Consider the following 22234-nt stretch of genomic DNA (forward strand, 5'->3'; position numbering starts at 1 on the left):
TTTTAGTCACTTTTCATTCATTTTTGCATCTTTCTGCCCATTTTAGTCACTTCTCACTCTTTTTACCACATTTTTGAAGCTTTTTGACCAATTTACTTACTTTTATATAGTTTTTACCACATTTTTGCTGCTTTCTGACAATTTTTGTCATCTGTAACTCTTTTTTGTTGCTTCTCACCCACATTTTTGCCATTTAATTCCAATTTTGCACCTTCTCACCATTTTTTTGCTGCTTTTTGACCTTTTCAGTCACTTCTCACTATTTTTTTACCACATTTTTGCTGCTTTTTGACCATTATAGTCACTTTTCATTAATTTTTACTACATTTTTGCCTTTTTTTCCCATGTTAGTCACTTGTTACTATTTTTTACCACATTTTTGCAGCTTCTGACTATTTTTATCATCCATAACTCCTTTTTTGTAACACTTTTCCCCCATTTTTGCTACTTGTCACCTAGTTGTTGCTATTTAATGCCTATTTTTCGCCTTTTCACTAATTTAAGTCTTTTTGGCCATTTAAGTCACTTTTCACTATTTTTAGCACATTTTTTGCTGCTTTCTGACCATTTTTGTTATCTGTAACTTCTTTTTTGACACTTTTCACCCAGTTTTTGCCATTTTATTCCAATTTTGAACCTTTATACTATTTTTTTCTGCTTTCTGACCATTTATATCTCTTTTAATCAATTTTTGCCACTTTTCACCACTTTAGATGTGGCTATTGCAAAGGTATTTTTCAACAATTTGGCTCTCTGGTTGAGCAGTTTTCAGTAACACTGGTCTAAATAATTAGTGTACTTATTTTACTGCAGACTTTGATTCAAATATGTCATGCCATGTGTTTCTTCTTATGTCTGTGCTCTGTAATGTCATTAAAAATGTAGCTGGATTTAAAACAGACAGACTTACTCTGTGAGCTTGTCTTTCTGTGCCACACAGACACAAAAACATTCAGTTATTTCACATTTCTGTAACAGAGATTCTCAGTGACGTGTTTCCTCCTCACCTTTATGTCCCCGTCCCCATCGTGTCTGCTGATGTCCTCCTTCTCCTCTCCTGACATCTCTTGTGTTTTCTCTGATTAAAAACAAAGAGGAAAATTCCATCAAGTTACCCTGTTTTTACGTGAGCTAAGATGTTTTAATGGTTAATATAAATGTGCGAACCGTGAGCCTGCAGCTTAGCGAGCTCCTTGGTCAAAGCGTCCTGGCTCTCCTCCAGCTGTCTGTTCTTCTGCTCCATGTTCTGCATGTAGTCCGTCAGAGACTTGATCTTGGCCTGATGCTGCACAGACCACACAAAAATGTGCTGTTTGTTTGTGCTGCTCACTTCCTGCCAACGTTTATATGTTCCCATTTTTTAAATATCTATTTATTTTGTGGTTGAATGTCACTAGGAAGCAACCCGACTTCATCTGTCCACGGTCCACACAAACATTTGAGTGTCAGCCATGTTTGTCTGTTGATCCCACCAGGAGGAAGGAAAGGTGTGCATGCATGTGTTTCATTGTCGGTCACACTGCCAACTACTGGCCTGGCATGCATACTACAGCAGTTTCAGGCACATTAGTGGATCTGATTGACATTTAAACACCAAACCTTAAAAAAGAGAAAAAAAAAAAACAAACAAAAAAAAAAACAAAGAAGAAAAGGGATTCTGTTCTCAGAGGATAGTTTTTATGTAAAAATGGCTGTAGTGATAATCATGATAAATGTGCTGCTTTTTGACCACAAAAATAAAAATGACAGACTTCCTGTTTGTTTTACGGCATGGGTCCGAAGGCTTTTTTGTAGAACTTAAAATGATGTATAAGCTCAAGAATTTTCAAAATCCTTGGATAATCCTGCTGCAGGGGCTGAATTTTCAAATACTGTAGGGGGGCGTTACTGAGCCAAAAAGCCATGCCCACCGACAATCATCCCAACAATAATCTTGTTTTACTACTGGGGGTTTTTCCTGCCAAGTTTCATGGCTTTACAAGTTTTGTAAGCACTAGATAATTCTACTTCCTGTGACATGAAAAATGAAAAATTGTCACCGTCACACCATTTTAGGTAAGGACTCTTGACCTTCAAATTTGAGTAATATCAACCTTGAGGAATGTGCCTGGGCTAATTTCAGCAGGATTTGGCCAATCTTGTAATAAATGGAAATTTTTAGTGAGCACCAGCCGACTGTTAAAAATTTATTGGCGAGACAAAATGGCGACTCTTGACTTTGTCGCCCCGCTGAGACCACTCCCTCTGATAAAAAGTCACAAAGCTAAATCCACTTCTTTAGTCCTTCCTGACAAAAATTTGAAGTGGATATCTTGGATAGTTTAAACGGTAGCTTGCACCATAAACCTTTACATTTCCTGTCACCACTAGGTGGCGCTTTGATCTGTAAAAAATCTGACCACATGAATGGGTGCAGGCCATGACCATCAATATTCCTGAGCAATATGAGTCCAATCAGACAATGCACAGCTGAGTTATAAACTACTTCCTGTTTACCAAAGAAATATGAGGCCATGGCCACACCTTTCGACTAATGAGAAAACCCCGAATAAGTTTTCATCATCTATGTGTCATGTAGCTCTGTACCAAAGTACAAGTCAATCGGATAAAATCCCTCAGAGGAGTTAATCAAGATATGACCCCTGGAAAAGGCCAAAAACAGCCCCTTTTTTGCAAATTTATTCAAAATGGCAGATTTCCTGTTGGAGATAGAGTGTAGGCCCAAGGGGCTTTTTTTGTAGATCTCCCCAAGCCGCACCTGCACACAAAATTTCATGAATCTACGACATAGTCAAAAGAGGGGGCTTTGACTTTGGAAACAGTTAGGGGGCACTATTTTTGCAATTCTGAATGATTGCACAGGAAACCCAAAAAATATCAAAATTTTCATGAGACCAGATGTACGTGCAAAATTTCCCTCAAATTCAGAAATGTTAAGGGTCTCAAAAGTCCATGCAATGACGGCAAATGATAAGTAAGATAATCCTAGCGATCACAATTAGGTTCTCGCACCACTCGGTGTTTGGGCCCTAATAAGCCTTTAGGAAGAAGAAGCCTTTTCACTAATACTCCACCAGGGGGTAATGTTGCACTACACAGCCACATCAGAGTGAATCAACCCGATGCTGCCAGAGGGAAAAGTGGCGTGTATGACGGTATTAGACCTGCCCACGCTTTTTGATGGTATCATTTTTAGTAATAAAATACTGATGATCTAATAGAAAGCATCTGAGGACAGAAAGCCATACATTTTATTATACATGCATGGTAACAGGTATTTTGGTGATTTTCCTAAGAAGTTGACTTGTTTATATTGTTTCATCTCAGGCCTACAACACTTGTTTTCCCATGACAACAGGTTAATTTTAGTAATTTGTTGATTAAATTGAGGAATTCACTCATTTTCCTGTGAACATTTTGCTAAAGGGAGACTTTCACAACACATGACAGTCAGTAGCAAAAAAAAGAAAAGCAGATACATTTGACTTTAGGTTATGTCTCACCTTACAAAAAACTACCTGGTTATAGATTCATATTCTCTTGTAGTTATTTCACATTAAGATAAGATCATATTTTACTGATAACCTCCCCAGGTATCAAAAGTAACAACTCAGCACTGTTTACTTTTACTTCAGTAGATTTATAGATTGCTACTTTCACTTCTACTTAAGTACATTTTTCCAAAGTAACCCTACTTTTACTTGAGTCTAGTACTTTATCCATCTCTGAAAGTAACCAATTACAGCTCTGCCCTCTGGTACAGCCCGCTTCCTGTAAGCACAATGAGTAGCTGGCAGATCTGCATACATTTTATCTGCATACATTTTATAATCCAATAGACGTGGCTCTGGTTAGTTTAGAGTTTTAATATAGAGAGCAGTGATGATCCACGCAGCTGACCAGCGGATCCATGCAGTCAGCGCATGATAGAGTACTTTATATGAGACAGCATCAGTCCGTTTAGCCTTGGCAACATGGCGCCAAAAGAGGTGAGTAAATTGTGCCCTGTGCAGTGAACATTATTGACTGCTCTACACAAAGCTCAGAGTTAAACCCTGTTGAAAATCTGTGGAGTGAACTGGAGACCAAGGTCTATGCCAGAAAACCATCAAATCTGGAGGACCTTGGGAGATTGGTCAAAGAAGAATGGGCTGGGATTCCTCAAGAGACGAGTCTGAGACTTGTTAAAACAACAACAAAAGACTGCACATTGTTATTCTGCAAAAGGAGGCATGACTGACCATTTGCATAAGGGACTAATAATTTTAACCCTAATAATAATAGTAATTTTGTTTCTTTGAGTAAAATAATGTAGGCATCCTAAATAAAACTAAGATGTATGGTTAAAAAATCCTTGCTGTTTCACAGTACTTGAGTTTAATTCAGCATTTTCCTCTCTGAACTACATCTGAGACAGTTTAAAGTCATTGACCAGCACTAACATTTTAAATCCACTAGAGGGCGATGTATGACTACAAAAGCAGAGCTGTTAGAGCTCTGTTACTCACTGTAGCTCTGGAAACATGGCTTACCCCCATTCCTGCTGACATGTAGGTGCATTTCTCAGTGACTGAGGAAGAAATGAATGGACACATCAGATTTATATTGTGCATTCCTCGTTTATTATTGTGGTCCTCTTTACATAAGGTGAAGGATGGTCAGGGAGCAGCCCCTTTAACCCCGTTGTGGCTGCCTGAAGTGGAATGTTTAGAAGAATAAAGTCTAACATCAGTAAACTCTCATTTATAGTCATACACCTGTTTCTGTAACATCATCCACCTGACCTTACCCTCTAAGGACAACAAGATTAAACCTCTGTCTGTCCATGCAATAGTTTGATTTGAGTACAGTGGCAGTGATAAGCATTTAAAGTAGAGCATTTACAAGAATACATGTAAGATACAACATGTAAGAATACAACACACAGGTCGTTGAAGCCATTTTGCTGCTTTTTTGCTTCTTTTTCTTCTTTCTTTTTTGATTATTTGGACTGTGTTAATGCTTACGACATACATTTTGGAGGTACATTTTATTTGTTTTTTTTTGTTTTTTTTTCAAAAATCTTTGGAAATTTTTGCCTCTATTTTTTGCCACTTCTGTCAGGTGCTTTTATCCTTGTACTGCCATATTTTCCAGTTTATGCCATTTTTTTTTCTTGCTGTTTTTTAACCCATTTTTGCCAGTTCAAACACATATTTACTGCTTGTTTTTACTACTTGGAACCAATGTTTGCCACTTCTTTTTCACACTGGTATCCAATTTTTTACTGTATTTTACATATTTTGACAATTCTAACAAATTTTGTTGTTTTTCACCCTTTTTGACAGTTTCAACACATTTATTGGCTGCATTTTTCATTGTTTTGCCACGTGCAACCAATTTTTGTCACTGTTATCCAATTGTTTTGCTATATTTTGCTTATTTTGACTATTTTGATTTATTTCTTGCTGTTTTTTTCACACTTTTTTGCAACCTTTTTCCCATTTTTGCCACTTTTTGGGCACTTTATCCCACTTTTTCTTATTGGTCAGCTCGTTTGCTGCCTTTTTTTACCACTCTTAAAGATTTTTGTTCATTTTTTTGCGCATGTTTACCACTTTTTGCCAATTATTACCACTATTTTGCCACTATCAACCCATTTTTGCCATTTTCACTTATTTTTGCAACTTCTTGTAATAATATAATGATCTTCTGGAAACATTTCAGATTCTTCTATCTTATTTTCTGGCATCCTGACGTTTGTGCACATTAAAGCCTTGCTATGAAGTCTGATTTTACTTTCCTAATGGTTTAGTTCAGTGTACCCATGCACAGTGTTAACATCACCAGTAAAAAGTCATTCTGTTTTTAGGAAAAGGGTTTAACATTGAAATGGCAGCATGAATAAATTAAATCCATGTTTTTTTCTTTGATAAGAGTGATTATTATTCAGGTTAAAAACAGATTATGGATAACACAGATTAATTTTACAATGAACCATGATTTTGCCGACCTCCATGGGCCCCCACAGTTTGGCTGGACCCCAGAAAGCTCTCCTCTTTATCCCAGGTAATTACCAGGTAATAATAAAGAAAAATGGCCGCCCTTTAAAGCTGATTTAAAGTGTTAACTTTGAATTTTGAGTTCCCTACCATGGTGATCTAGCCATGGTCAAAGAGAAGCTCTGTGATGTGACTTGACAGACCAGCCTTCCCCTCCAGTCTCACTTCATCATACACCCTTCAGGACAGACAGAGGTCATCAATCTTTTGTCTTCCAACATAAACAGATCAAAAAACTCACAACTAAAAACTTAGTGTACTTCTCCACCTGTTCCCCCATTAAAGCAGTAGTTCTGACCACCATCAGTGTGTTGAGATTAAAAAGTGCAGATGTTGACTGTGAACCCTCTTTATCCAGGTGAATGCAGTGAGATAAAAGAGCTAGCTACAGCAATAATCTAAGTCTCATTTAGACGGCATTCAAGCATTCCATGTTAATATCACTGAAAGGAAAAGGGATAGCCTCTTCAGCTACCGTAATAACATGAGTGTAGATAGGAGAGAAAACAATAAGAGAGAAAAGAGAGCCCGGCGTGGTGCAGGGCTTTTACATCGTTTGCCGTCTACACTGTGACGGCTTGGTCCTGGTGTCAGGTCTGGTGACTTATTGCATGATGTCCGTCCTCTCAAACTGATCCAAGGTGGAATTTTCAAAACATGGTGGTGGCCCAGTCCATCAGTCTAATCCCCCACCTCCCACAGCCACACCCAAACACCCCAGGGTCTTTTTTCCACCTGCTCCCGGGGGTAAGCAGTTTTTCGGAGTATGTTTTCTCCTACTCTGAATCCAGGCCTTGTCAGGATGATTGCATCAGTCCCGTCAGGCGTTTTCCCGTCAGTGACTTTCCCTGGAAGGAGGAAGAAAGAGTTTAAACTACGGAGATATTACTGGTACTGGTTAATGCTAACATATAGATCCACAAATATGCTCGCTCTTTAAAATGACGATGTTTGAACCAGTTTAGACTAAAGCAAGGCTTTGTATGCTTGCCTCAGTCGCTCGCTTGTCTAGAATGCTGCAGCTTTTATGCTAGTGCTTAGCTGCATTGTACTCCTTTGTTTCAAGTGCTGCTGCACTGATTCTGTAAACACAATTTGTTGATGTGCTTTTTATCATGATTAAGGCTCAGTCCCTTCTAAGTTTCCCCCGACCCCTTGATTTCAGGGGCCCCCTTGCCCCTTGAGTCACATAGAGTAGTGATGAAATCTACCCTGACAAAATGGGACGACCATTCAAGCTCCTGATAGATCAACAGTAGTGACGTAAAACAGTATTAAAGATAAAAACGTGACAACAATACTGGACTTTATTAGCACATGCCATTTTTCAAAATGCTTGTTTAAAGATTGTCAGATTGTTGTCAAAAATGTGAAATCTTTAAATCAAAATTTAAAAAACAACATGCATTTGTACTCTTCTTGAGCTATCTTGCCAATGATTTGCATGGCATTTGAAAACGTACCAGGAGAACCTCTGTCAGACAAAAAGGCCTGTAAGAAAGGGACCAGACTTCAGATGAAAAGCTTTCAGAAAAAAAGGCGTCACAATCAGACTAAAATGTCCCAGGAAAACTGGTGTCACATCTCAGATGAAAAGTCACAGGAAAAAAGGTATTAAGACTTCAGACACGAAGCTCTCAGGAAAAAAGTGTAAGACTGAGACCTAAGGTTTCAGACTCCACATGAAAAAGTCTCAGGAAAAAAGGATTCAGACTTCAGATGAAGGGTCTCAGGAGAAAAAGCGTCAGACTGAGACCATAAAGTATTAGGAAAAAATGCATTAGACAAGACGGACTCAGGAAGAAAGGTGTCAGACCTCAGATGAAAGGTCTCAGCAGAAAAGGATTCACACTACAGCGAAAAGGTCTCAAGAAAAAGGTCTTAGACTTCGGACCAAAAGGTCAAGAAAATTGTGTTAAACTTCAGATGAAAGGTCTCACGAGGAAAAGTGTCAGACTGAGACCAAAAGGTATTAGGAAAAAAGGCAATAGACAAGAAGGACTCAGGAATAACGGTGTCACACCTAAGATGAAAGGCCTCAAGAAAATTGTGTTAGACTTCCAGAAAAGGTCTCAGGAAAAAAAGGCGTCCAATTTCAGAAGAAATGGAAGAAAAGGTGTTAGACTTCAGACGAAAAGGTCAGGAAAAAGGTGTAAAGCAAGAGGGGTCTCAGGAAAAAAGGTGTCTGATTCAGACATAAAGGTCAGGTCAGGTCAGGTCAGGTATGGGAGCATAAGCCAGTTTGGCACTTCACTGTGTCAGTCTTGGCCCTCTACTGCTCTGTCCTCCTAAAGGCCATTTCCCTGGCCCATGCCCCATCTCTCCAGGTATCCTCCTAGCTGATTATGTCTGAGCATGCCACGCACAAAGGCTGTTTTCTCTGAGTGGGTGGCCTGAGCTCCAAACCAGCCTGTGACTTCTTTTCCACACTCTTTCTATGCCTGGTTTCTTTTTCTATCCACTGTCCTATATAAATAAAGCAATATAAACCTAAAAATCAATCTTTAGAAAAGGGCTGTACAATGATATCAACATTTAATTGTCAATAAATCATTGATTCCACGGCAAAAGGTGATTTGGACCTCGGTCTAAATATCCTAAGGCCAGTGAAATCTGCATAACAACCCGTTTTTTCATCCATGGTCTCAGGAAAGCCTTCATCTGCTTATTTTATCGACATTTTCCATTGTCAAGCCCTCCTGTTCAATACCCCTGTAAGCATAGCATGCTTACAATTAATTGGAGCAATGAAAACCTTTCCACCAATAAACTCATCTGTTACCTTTCTTTGAGATCGTTTTTAACAAAAAGCGACATGCATCCTAAGGGAACGAGACAAAGTGCAACAGCTATTTGTATAAATGTTTGGATATCGAATAAAATGTTGGAGGTAAGCAGCATCAGCAGCTGTTCTGGTGGCTTTAAATAACTACAAGACTGAGGAAGAACGAGAATAAATAAAGCAGACATGACTGAAGACTTTTAATATCTGCTTAAGTTGTTGTAGTTACAATTTCTCTTTCACTGCTCCAGTTTTGCTCCCAAAAAGCTGAGCTGCTGTAATCTGTCTTCCTCTCTGCTGGGACATGAAACAGCAGTGATGTGCACTAAAAGTCTTTATACTTTAATGAATGCAGTTTAAGAGTAAAAAGCTGAGGAAATCGGGACACTCACCACACTGCGAGTGAACTTCTCCAGGGAGGTGCGTCGGCCCTGCTCCGTTTCAGGCTGGAGAATCAAAGAAATAAAATCAGAATAGAAAAATGGGGCAGAGGTTCAGTGTTTCAAGGATGATACAGTATTGCACAGCTGACACACAAACACTGCACATTGCAAACAGGATTTTTTAAAACTACTGTTTAGCGTTACACATTATGTATCCATAACAAGAAGTAACCAAATCAGTTTAATCAAACACATAATTTATGCTATAGGTCAACCTTAAGAGTAGATTTCCAGTTAGGCCCCTTAGCACCAGTCCTATAAAAAAGCACTCTGCTTCCATCAGCCATCTGTAGGACTCATCTCCAGTCAGTGTAACCCAAAGCCAGTGGTAAAGCCACTTCAGCTTGTATAGCACTTTTATAGTTGTCTGACAACTTAGAGTGCTTTTACTTTGCAGGTCACACTTCAACATCCACACTCCACTTTCACCCACTGATGGTGAAGTGTAGAGTAGTAATCACTATTAACTAGAGCTGTGGAAAAAACAAACCTCTCTGAAAGCTCAGAGGACAAGTCTAAAGTCTTTGTACTTTGTACTCTTCCCTTCATTTCCTTTTCAATCTATAACAAGTTCATTTTTCCTTTGTTAATATTAAAAAAGCTGACTCCAATCACCATCCTCCTGAGACCTCAGCTTTTGTTTGGAATACATTTTTAGTTTCTCCCACTTATTAGAGATCAGCAGGACCTGATAATCTTAAAAGCTCAATCTTTTCTTTGAACAAAAATGAGTTTTTACCAGAAATAATGTCCCCAAATCTCCTGAGACCTAACCTGACACGGCAGATAGATTTGTTTCACACATCCATCTGGAAAACCACTAAAACACAGTGTTTGGGGAAAGGGCAGAGCCTTTGAAAAACTCAGAGGGTGATTGGATGAACGTTCTGTCACATCTTTTACCGGCAGATCAGAGCAACAAAACACGTGACGTAGCCGCTATCGAGCTGCACACCTACCGAGGGCTAAACTCCACAGGGAACTGCATAACGCGAACCATGCCGACTGTAAACATGTCAGTACACGACTTTTGTCATTTTTGAAAAGAAAACAACTCAATGCTGTTCTTTGTTCTTCTGTTGACAAAGAAATTTCGTCAAGTTCTGATAAAACTGGCGCTTTAGCAGCATCCATGCTAATGTCTTCTGCCATAATTGCATCGGCCTCTTGTTGCTGCTTGCATACATAACGACTCCGCCGCGCCAGAAAGTACTGCCCCTCGACGCTGATTGGTCCTGTTACTTTCTAACCGGGCCCAAACGGTTCAGACGAGACCTTTGCAAGATGGATTCACTAGTAAGAAACACGGAAATGGGCGTATCCATCTGCTAAGCAAGGTTACCTGAGACCCTGTTTCTGCAGAAAATACAGCACTAAATAAGTTTAAAGCATGTTTTTGGCTGTGAGTCAGCCAGTTGTTCAGATGTTGGGGGTTTTCAGTCAGTAAGAAAAAGTGTTCGTCATTGAGAGAGTTGTTTTTGGATGATGGACCACAAGGATGAAAATAAATCCACTAAAAGCTCTAAAATTTCTTGAAAATTTCCTTTCCAAAAGTTACAAAACATTTCTTAAATAAAAAAAATGTGCTTAAAATGTCTGAAATTTTTTTATACATATTTTAAAGTATCCCATAAAAAGTACCCCCAAATATTCTCCATATGTTTTGGTATTACTTGATCATACAGCCTAAACATTCAAATAACAATTACAAAAAATCCCCAAAAATTCTTATCAAATTCCTAAAAATTTACTAATCTATTCCCCCAAATTCCATAAAAAAGGGGAGAAATTCTCTTCAAAGTCCAAAAAAAAATCCCAGAAATTTTTATGAAATTTTTGAAAATTTAAAGCCACCCCCATTATTTGACAATCATATGGAAGATGATTAGGACCACTGAAAAACAAAATTTTGAGATGCGATTTTTTTTTTCTACTTGTGAGAAAAATTCTGATCTGAAACTCAGAATTCTGACTTTAAACTCAGGATTGACTTTTTTATGACAAGTAAAAAAAACATTTGCGTCTCAAATTTCTTTTTTTTCAGTGGCCCTAATCCTCTTCCGTACAAACATATACACATTTATAACTTTCCCAGATTTCCATGAAAATCAAATTCCCCTAAATTATTAATACAGTCCCCAAATTCCTGTTACAATTACTAAAAAATCCAAAAAGAAACTTCCCAGAGCATCCAGATTTCACAAATTCCCATGAAAATACCTAACAAACATTCAAAGCTTATTTCCCTAAAACTGTCCATTGAAACCCTACAAAATATAAAAAACATATCCCAAACATTTCCATGAAAATACTTGATAATTTCATAGCAAATTTCTCCAGAGCCTGAGTGGTGTTAGGTTTGAAGGAATAAGAGTGATCAGTTTGTACACATGTGTTTAGCTCCTTGGATGATACCAATAGACTTACTTTTTTCCTGGCCAACAGCAGGTCCTGGTACACGTTAGAGCGCAGAAAGCGAGCGTAGCTGTCACTTTTCATCAGCTTATAGATGTGATCCTTTAAAAAAGCAGAGGGAGAAGACACATGGGGCTAAATGTTGATGCCAGAAGGAGGAGGAGGATAGTTTATCTGCACTTAAATATGGTTCTGCACTAATGACGTACAAAACTCACAGCCTCAGTCAGTGTAAACTAAACCTGGCAGTCACTGAGGGAGAAAGATGTTTGTAGCAATGACAGGAGCAATCTCTTGGTTTTTACTTTTGCTGCTACAGGGGGAGGAAATCTGATAGACACCACCCAACCCCCAACGCTTCTTACTCCCTGCCTTATCTTTCTCCCAGGGGGGCCGCATTCTCCAGACATCCCTCCACCATATAAACCCATTAGCTGATATTGGTGAAGCGTGTAAGAGAGACAGATGGGGTAGAAAACAGGCTGGGATCGAGTTTCTGTAGACACTGATCACCTGAAGAGAGATAAATTAAAAGGAGGTGTAGCCGTTCTGAATGGCACTTTGAATAAATAACCTGCAATTTGAGAGAAGGTGGAAAGAGAGTTTTGTTACTGGTGTGTAAGTCTTCCTATACACTGGCCTAATGTGAGAATATGATAAGGAACTGCTGTATATGCCTGTATGTCTATCTCTTTCCCCACAAAGGCAGTGCTGATGGTTCAAGAAGAAGGGATTTTTGGATTTGAAGAGGAAAAATGCGTCATCTTTGAGCCTCTGATGGGGCTTTTTCACTATAACTTTGAGCAGCACCACTCCATGCTGATTTTCTCTTGCCGAGCCGATGTGTGCCTCGCCCAGAATGGTCCCACTTTGGTGCAGGGCCCAAGCGTCCCTGCCCCACCTCCATGTGCATTACAGTGACGTCGTAGTGGTACATCATCATTCGAAGACACATCACAGACATGTTAAGTCACAACTGCTGCAACTGCTAAACTGCTAAACAACTGCTAAAATACCTGCTGGATAACCAGTGGAAGAAACTTTGAAGTAGAAACAATGGCCAACTCTTGAACAAAACCATACTTACTGAAGAGTAGCTATTTACTGTCATTGACTTAAATGCCAGTTCCAGACCTCAAATGGGTAGCTCAGTTATGGTAGAAGAACAAATCTGCTGCTACACTTGGCTGCCATGAGCAGTCAAACCAAGGAGAGCCGAGCTGCTCAGTAGAATGTTAAAGCCTCATGAGTGACACATTTGACACTAGTCATTAATTGGAAGGCTGTGAAAACAAAGCTGAGAACAACAAATCCTTGATCAACGACTCTGGCACATAATAATTAAAAAGTGTCATTTAAAGTAATACAATTTTTGTTAAGGTAATAAATATAAGCTATACCACCATAATCCATGAGCTTCAGAGGTGCTGGTAGAATTATTCTATTTCCTTTGAAGCTAAAGAGCTTTCCTTCAAAGAAAAGGTTTTCTACTGCAAAGCTAAGCTAACAGAACAAGTTAGTTGCCAACAAGATCCTGATATTAATAAATGCAATGAATCTTTATTTTTATAGGATGAATTCATGATAAAGACATATTTTAAAAAAACAGTATTCTATTATTTTTATATTTTAACCATGTGTCACTGAGTTACTGGTAGGTAGCCAAAAACATTACCAAAAAAAAAAAAAAAAAAAAACATCTGGTCATCCATGTCTCAGTGTCTTTCAGACATGCTGCTAGTTTACATAACTGGACTTACCCAGCTTCATTGATAAATAATGTAAAGTATCGATGCATAACTGACTAGTGTTCACAGAGAACATAGAACATTAACGTGTTATTACTTTGATCAATCTGAAAAATATGATATAAACCAACTCAAGATATTTCCTGTATTTAATGCACTACTTACATAACCACTACTGTACCTTACATGTTAGGACTCGAGTGTTTCCAAAGAAAACAATGACAATTAGCAAATTTCCCCAAAGAATTAAAAGCTAATTCCCCAAATTATAATACATCTCCTAAACTTTCATGAAAATACCTGAAATTTTCCACATAAAGTCTTACAAACCTCCAGATACATTTCCCAAATCCCCATGACATGGGAAAAAAAATCAAAGCAAATTCCTTTCAAAACTTCCAATGACGCTCAAAAATCCATAAAATTTCTATGTAACTATTTGAAAGTATCCAAACATAGTTAAAATCTAATGAAAATTTCATGACAAATTTGTACATTTCAAGAAAATTTCTTCAACTGAAATAGATTTTTTTTAACCATTATTTTTAAAATTGTAACATCTACTGAGAAATGGTATATTTGAACAGCCATAGTATAATAAGTGTTCTGAATAGATGAAGCTGTTCAAGCTTGAGCTCATGGTGTTCTTCTGATATCATTAATTATAAACATTAAGAAATTGATTGAAAAGTTTCTTTACATAGATCAGTGTAGTTTAAGGACATAAAGTAAAAAACTAGGAGTGGTTCCTACAACAAAGATAAAAAGCTTTTCATTTGTATGTGGTATACTAATTTTTTTCCCCTCTTCTTTGCTGTCTTCAGAATGCTTTCCCGCCAAATCTTTGCCAACCAACTTTTAACAAACTCATACCACTCATGTAGCAGTTAACTAAAATATATCCCATCCATCTACAGCAGGGGTCGTCAACTCCATTTTCACAAGGGCCAGCTTTTTCTTGACTGACGTTGTGGCGGCCAGACATTGAAATAAACTGAAATAAAATCAATATTTTTTTCTAGTAAAAATATTCTTGTAAAAAATATTATTTCCTTTAAAAATTAATGGAACTTTAAACATTTAACAATGAGATCAGTCTCTATCACCTTTACTGCAGCCAGCCACAAGGAGGTGACTGAGATATTTAAGCTACATATTTCTGGAGCCCTCTTAATGTCTATCACTGAATTCAATGCTAATATGCTGTGTCGTGATCGGCCAAAAACACAGCCAGGAAACAGATTTCTAGAGGAGGAGGGAAACTGCACTTTCAAAAAGCCTTGTGTGGAAAATCATTGCAAAAAAAACGACTAATCAAGATAATAAGTGTGTGTTTGCTCTGGCAAATTACAGAAATACTAGTGTGCGTAGTCTTGTCTGATAAGCCACTAGGTTGAAGGTTTCTTTAGACTTCAAGAAAAAAGTTAAACTATTGCATGCCATATTTTTGCCCTCTCAAACTGTTTGAATTTACTTATCCTTTGGGGGCCAGATGGGAAGTTGTGGGGGGCCTGATGTAGCCCCTGGGCCTCCAGTTGATTATCACTGATCTACAGCCTTCAGTTCTAAGAGGAAAGTAAGATTTAAGGTGAGTGAAGTCAAGGAGGTAGTACAACATAATACCTAACTGATCCTCATGCTTTTTCTCTAAAAGGGTGGAACAGAATCTCATTGGTGTAAGGTCAAATAAGAAATGGATGTCTTTCACTTCTCTTCATTCGCTCTCATCCATTTTAAACAAGTGAGATGCTCTGATCCGACAGGCTGGCGTTACGTATGCAGGGCTAACACTGGAGCCTGTATAAGCTAAATATCATAAGGCAGTAGGTGTGTTATTTATGTCTGTTACTGAATTTCAATTTAGGGCAACCTTTCAGCTGACTCGTAGGAAAAGGAGTTTGACTACTATATCAACATAAGAGACTGTGTGGCATTTTCAGTGCATGGATTATGTCTGCTCTCTGTTGAATACAGTTTATGTTCAAGATGTGCTGCTGATTTTTTCAAGGCATTTGTTGATTTTTATGAATAGCTTCTTCTCAGTATTTGCAGCAACACTCCCATTAAAAACAGAGAATTCTTAGAAGCAAGAGCCAACAATGATACTCAAGTATAAGGCCTGTATTTGTCAATGGGGTCTTTCATACCTAGCATCAAACATCCATTTTGGCATTTGGATACCAAGTTGACTGTACTTAGTGCATGTCCATGCTGTCTTCAGTGATGACCTGCATTTGGAAATCCACTTGCCTTCCTTTTAAGAAAATAACTGCCCATTCATCATTGCTGCATATTTCAGGCTTGTCTGTCTAGCTAGTAGGTAGTTAATCCTGCATGCATGTGCCATAAAGTCGCTTGCACTACAAGCAAATGGGGCTGAATTAGCTTCAAGCTGGCATTTTAGGAGGATTTTAAACAAAGCCAAATGCTTCATAAAAAAGAGCTGAGTAGGACTACACAGCAGGATGGGAAATTAACACCTTCCACCAGCCAAATAATGGTATGAGCACTGTCAGTAGAATTTAATCCACCTACCAGCCACTGGGACCAGTAAATAAAAGCAGCCTATCTCTGACTACTACTGTATGCATGCTAAGATGTCAGATGCCATTTCATCTTCAGTGTGCAGTGGGCTGCATATCTAGCATTTAGAATTACCACTATGGGATCCAAATACCCAAAATTGATGTTTTTTCAAGGTCTAAATGGAATAATTATTTACCGTGTTAAGAAAGGAGATCTAAATCCAGCTTTAAGCATTAACAAACTGCAAAAATAAAACAGTGAAATCCATCTGTCTGAGCTGATATACACTACATTGTAAAAAAAACTCCATCTTTGTCCATGTGTTGTGCATTTTCTCACTTGTGCGTCCTCATAGCTGTATCGTCCGGGGTCTTTCAGGTTCTGGCTGGTGCGTTCGTAGCTGTGGGAGTCCAGGTTGATGGAACTGGGAGCCCCCTCTGCCAGGAACTCTGCCCAAATGTCCTGCGCCCTCTGTGCCACATCCTGCTGCGGCATCCTCTTCAGGTCCTGCACTGCCAACCAGAACCTGGAACATAAATCAAATTTCAGTCAGTCAGGTCACATTTGTAAATGTTCAAGTATTTATTATGGTAGCATGACATATAGATTTAATCACATGCAGACATTGAGGAGTGATGAGATAACATCTTAACCAGGTAAAAACAGGTAAACAGGTAAAAAAGGCAGGTGGAAAGTTACAAAATGGGTTAAAAGGGGCAAAAACAGACAAAACAAATCATCAAATCAACAAATCAAATTGGTTAAAATTGGCACAGAAATTGGTAAAAAGGGGTTAATAGTGGCAAAAAATGGGTTAACAGAGGCCAAACATAGGCAGAAATGTGTTAAAAGTGGCAAAAATGAGGAAGAAAAGGTGGCAAACTGTGATAACAAACTGCTAAAAAAATGTGTTTAAAAGAAGTAAAAACTGGTGGCAAAAACACTTTTAAAAATAGGCAGATAGCAGCAAAAATGGGCAAGAAAAAGTGGTGAAAATAAAGGGTTTAAATAGTTTTGATGTATTTTTTTGTGGCACCTCCACCCCGACTTGGTCTCTCATTGCAAATTTATCTTGCATGTAGAATTTCAGACATGATAAGATAGTATGTTAAAGCCCCTTTATAACCTGTAGGTGGATATTTGGGTGGTGGTGGGATTGAAATAAAGAGCACAGTACTTATGAAGGCAGTTGGAAATTTTGCCGCTTAAAAAGATCATCATTTTGGAGGATGTTTATCAAGTGACTGGATACTGATGTATGAGGAATGTGACATTAGCACTGCTAGAGTTAGCCTGCCTGAGCTAGCTGGCAGGTGGAATCCATTTTATTTTAGTATCATTGTCTTCATTACAATACTCAACAACAAAGTTTATTTTTCTTGCTATATGAAAAGCTTCAACGAGATTGCACCCTAAAACTTCAATGTCAGCATCTTCAAGACTTGTAAAATGCTTAAAACTCCCAGGATGAGAAAAGTTTAATTATCTGGTCCTCCAAAACCAAGACATTCTGAAATGTTAAGGATTTCCTAGAGGCAAAGTCAACCGATAACGCTGAGTTACAAATCAGCGCTTGCAGAAGTAATCTGAAAGTTCACATGGCAGTTTAAGAAGAACTTGCTCTTCAAAAAAGAGTAATTAAATATTCAGTATAAGAGAGCAGACGAGCAGAAGGGCAGGGCAGGAACCATAAAGGCTACCAGAGAGCCACGGGGCCGACTGTCTCATATATTAGTTTATATCTATATTGATCTGTTGACACTTCAGCAATATAAGGAGAAATACCTCTGGGGCCTTCTTCTTCTCTCTCACTGTTTATCTATGCCTCACTCTCTGACACTCTCTCCCTCGGCACAGCTCTTCCCAAAGCTCCCTCATAAAAGCAAACGCAATTAAAGGTCCAAAAACAGAAAAAAGAGAAAGCAGAGATGAGCCGGGGTGCTGTTGGCCCAGAGGTGAGTACAGATAAGGGTGTGTGCTGTGTGTTATCTCCTCCTGTAGCTCTGAGGTATCACCAACCTCTGTGTTTTCTCTCCCAGTTCATTCCCACACTTTATGATTTTTAACACTGCTCTCCTTTAGCCTTTGGAGCTCAATCTTCATCACAACTACACACACTTTCTGTTGCACTGCTACAGCCTAAACAGTGCATTAATCATAACAGAGCATTAAGTATTTCTTCTGTAAATCAATAAACATTTCTATGATATCAACAACCTCCTCTCATACAAAAACAATGCATTTGCTCTCACTGTTGATTCATGGGATATGGGGGATTAGCCATACTGATGCTGTTGGCTAGCTGTATGTTGTATTTGGATGCTAGGAGCCTGGATGTGTATGAAGATGTGGGAGTGTGCACGTGTGCTGTGTTGGGAATTTATCTCATATACCGGAGCAATTGATTTTCATCTGTCAAAGGGGAAAGAACAGATTGATGAACGGAGGATGGCAGTACAGAGGAGTTCATGTCTTTATGAGCACACACTCTAAAGGGCTTTACTTCTCATCCTCATGAAACTTAGCATGGGTGCGACTTCTGGTACCTTCTGTCATGTTTTTAGAGTATAAGATGCTAATCCTGATTATTAGAGTGATTCAGAGCTAAAAAGGAAGGAACATGGGGTGCATTGTACTGGATTTTTGCCGATATCCAATATGCCAGTACTAACAAATAAATCTTACCTGATTCTGATATGGATTCAAGAAAAAATAGGATTTTTGTGATTGTTTTACATTTCCTCCAAACATTAAGTTATTATGAAGTATGAATGTATGTGATGAATTTAGATTAAGAACATCTTATGTTTATGTTTTTTGACAAATCCTACGTTTTTTTTTCTGGTAAACTCTTTCTATTCCATTAATATACCTTATTATTATTGTTTTTCAAGTCACTTCTTTAGGTTGGTGAATCTGAAATTCTGTATCAATTAGGAAGAAATATTTCTCACACCAAAGCTGTTAATGAGGCAGATTTAGCTGCATCTGGTTATTAGTATTAAAAGTTTACATTTTCCTGACGATGCTCCACAGCCACAGTGTGGAATCTGCAAAGAAATGCAAATTAAAACAGCATGAGGCCATGAAAACTCACGCACCATGTTGAGACTAATCACCCAAGTTTGGTGACCAAGTCGCAGGGTGTTTTTTAAGAGGAAGCTATGGATGCGTGGTCAGGGATGAAAGCATCAGAGACATTGAGTAAATATCAAGGCAACCAGTGCCGACAAGGCTGAGTGGAAGAGATCTGTAGTCATTCCTTCTCATGGTGAAACCCCACATCAACGGTCTACTCATTGTTTCTACTAAATTATAGGTGAGCCTGATGATAAAGACATATTAATTGACTCGGAAAGACAGATGTTTAAGAGCTATGCAGACAAAAATATAAAAAATCTAAAAATATATATTTATATATTCACTCTTCCACACCTTGAAAATCCCTGTGTGAGGGACTTCTCCACTCAGTGCTTTGACATTTTGCTTAGGGTACAAGATGTTGTGTTTATTTAAAATAAAAAAGTCAAGGTTTACAACCTAGCCACTCCAATTTTGTTTCAGGCTGTGCACTCTAGAAAAACCTGCTCATTGTTTTCAGTCTTTCTTTAAAGAATGGGTACATTTACTCTCCGTGCAATGATTTCACATTATTTGTTCTTGAGGGTAAGAAAAAAAAAAAAAAAAAAAAAAAACAGTTACAGATGATTCTTGCTTGAAAAAAATATCTCAATATAAACACGTACAAACATGCACAAGCACCATTATAACAATCAAGGCCATCCTTTAAGTGGGATACATGCAAGAGCTTTCAGGGGCCCATACAAAAGGGGGGCAGATGAAGGTCAGCAAAGTCATGGTCCACAGTATAGGTAAGCCGTTTAGACAATATTCTATTTTTCTACCTGAATAACCAGTCATTTATCAAAGCAACATTTTTTAAAATTTATGATGTAGTATATAGCCTTCTTTAAAATGTGAAACCCTTTTCTTAAAATAGAATTAAATTGGGTTAAAGGTGGCAAAAATGGGTTTATAGAGGCAAAAAATACATGGAAAGTTGCAAAATGGGTTAAAAGTGGCAGAAACAATGAAAAACAAATCTTTAAATTTGGTTAAAATTGGCACAAAAATTGGTAAAAAGGGGTTAACAGTGGCAAAAAATGGGTTAACAGAGGCAGAGATGTGTTTAAAGTGGCAGAGGAAGAAAATGGGGAAAGGGTTAAAAAAAGTGGAAAAAATGATTTAAAGTGGCAAAAATGGGCAGAAAAGGTGGAAAAATGTGATAACAAATTGCTAAAAAAATGTTAAAGGAGGCAAAAATGGGTTTGTAGTGGAGGAAAATGTGTTAAAGAATTAAAATTTGGTGGCAAAAACACTTTAAAAAAATAGGCAGTTAGCAGCAAAAATGGGCCAGAAACAAGTGCTGGAAAGTGGTATAAAAAGTGGTCAAAAGGGTTTAAAGAGGCAGAAAAAGTGGTAGAAAAAAATAAAAAGTGGCAAAAAAAAGGCAGAAACAGTGGCAAAATGGGATTTAAATTTGTTAAAATATGTTAAAAGATGCAAGAATGGGTTTATTGTGGAAAAATGTCTTACATGTACCATTAATGGGTTAACAGAGGCAAAAAATATGCTGTAATTGACAAAGTTGCGGCAGAATTGGCAAAAGTTGAAAGTGGAAAAACTTGGTGAAGGGGTAGTGAAATTGAACTTTTGAAAAAATTGGTAAAAAAGGAAAAAAAGGTTTTAAACTGTCAGAAATGGGTGGGCAAAAAGTAATGAAAAGGTTTAAAAAGGGGCAAAATTGGTGAAAATTGTGCAAACTTAATGAAAAGAGGCAGAAAATGTGTTTAAAAGTGGCACAAGTAAGTCATTTCAGTATCAGAATACCCAATAATAGCTTGACACACTTATCAGCTCTAAAATGAAGTTATTGTTAGCTGGGATGCATGCTAGCATCAGTGCTACTGGTGTAACACACATACAGTGGTACTATATCAGTAAATATATCAATAAATCCCAGCTGGGGACGGCCCGGTCTCTGGGTTTGTCAGGGGTCCAACCAAGTCCATGGGCACTCCTGATGACACTGCAGCTCAACACAGTCCTCCATCCTTGCTCTTGTTTTGCATTTCTGTGCGTTTTAACAGACTTCTGTGAGAGGTGATGTTTTTGCCTTGTTCCTGAAGCAGAACTCAAAAATCTTGAGAAGTTTTCACTTGTGATCTGCTTCTTCTCATATTTACAGAGAGCAAGTGGGCTGAAATGGTAGGTTGGAACAATTGGCACGCCAAAGGGTAATCTTTCTATTTTCAGAGCACTGAAAGCTTTTTAAATAACTGTTATACACTTCTCACATTGTTGCAGATGCATATGAATTGCTGCTCTCCGGCTTGAGAATCAAATATGCCAGAAAACCTTTTCACTCATGCACAAGACACTTTTCCTTAAATATGCCCCGTTCTTCTGATATCAAACCTATGTAAAACTATCAATGAACTGTCAAAAATTACCTAAACTTCGAAGGGTTTTGTGAACTCACCGCAGGTTTTCTGAGCTGAACTCTGACTCCAGGAACTTCAGGAAAAGATCCTGTCCTGCTGGGTCCTTCAGGGCCTCCTCCAGAGAGAAACCCCACTTCTTCACCCGCTGTTGACTGGGCTCCTTACTGGGAGAGGTGGGAGACAGAGGGAACAGTATGAGCATGGATCCAAAGCTTCTACAGAGTGGTAAGGATTTAAAAAGATATGAAGACATTAAAATACAGAGAAAATGATCGGCGTGGGCAGAGCTGATGGATGAATACAGATGAGGGGATAAAACATTAAAACCCAAATTTGGATCACACTGAAATGCATAAAAAGCCTGATTTAATGTCATCCTGATGTCAGCGTTCATCTAAAACTCAATCCTTTTGATCTCCACAGGAAATTTATTCTCTTGAATCCTACAATCAGTCAATTCAGCTGAATTATAAAGCTACATTAGGCACAATCATAATACGTCTACTGTAATTATTTCCTGCATAATTTAGGCAGGACAGGAGTCCAGAGCAGTTTGTTGAGAGCAGTGACCGCTCTCTTTGGGAGGTGACACTTTAGTTAATTGCCTTCATATCTCTTAATAACATTTAATGGACAATCAGTAACTCGAGATCGTCCAATATTGATAGTAACACATAAATGGAGGTGGATGATTTGATTTGGATTGATCGTGTGAGCTGAGTGACCTCTGAATTTCCTTCTCCGCTCTAGAAAATGGCCCATCGCTCAGAGTAAT

The 22234-nt window shown here is 38.3% G+C and overlaps 1 protein-coding gene across 2 annotated transcripts in view; it reads right to left on the minus strand.

Moving 5' to 3' along the window:
- Positions 1-4647: 4647 nt before the first annotated feature.
- The window catches only part of rgs6 (regulator of G protein signaling 6), a 174159-nt gene continuing 156572 nt past the window's right edge, over positions 4648-22234 (minus strand). For both annotated transcript variants that reach the window (XM_041805439.1, XM_041805438.1), the window contains exons 14-18: positions 21498-21623; positions 16295-16481; positions 11694-11783; positions 9216-9269; positions 4648-6889 (exon numbers count right to left, since the gene is read on the minus strand). In XM_041805439.1, coding sequence (XP_041661373.1) covers positions 6839-6889; positions 9216-9269; positions 11694-11783; positions 16295-16481; positions 21498-21623 — 508 coding nt within the window. In that variant the 3' untranslated portion in view covers positions 4648-6838. The remainder of the gene's footprint in view (positions 6890-9215; positions 9270-11693; positions 11784-16294; positions 16482-21497; positions 21624-22234) is intronic.

Source organism: Cheilinus undulatus, linkage group 14 (assembly GCF_018320785.1).
Source record: "Cheilinus undulatus linkage group 14, ASM1832078v1, whole genome shotgun sequence".
Classification (NCBI taxonomy): domain Eukaryota; kingdom Metazoa; phylum Chordata; class Actinopteri; order Labriformes; family Labridae; genus Cheilinus; species Cheilinus undulatus.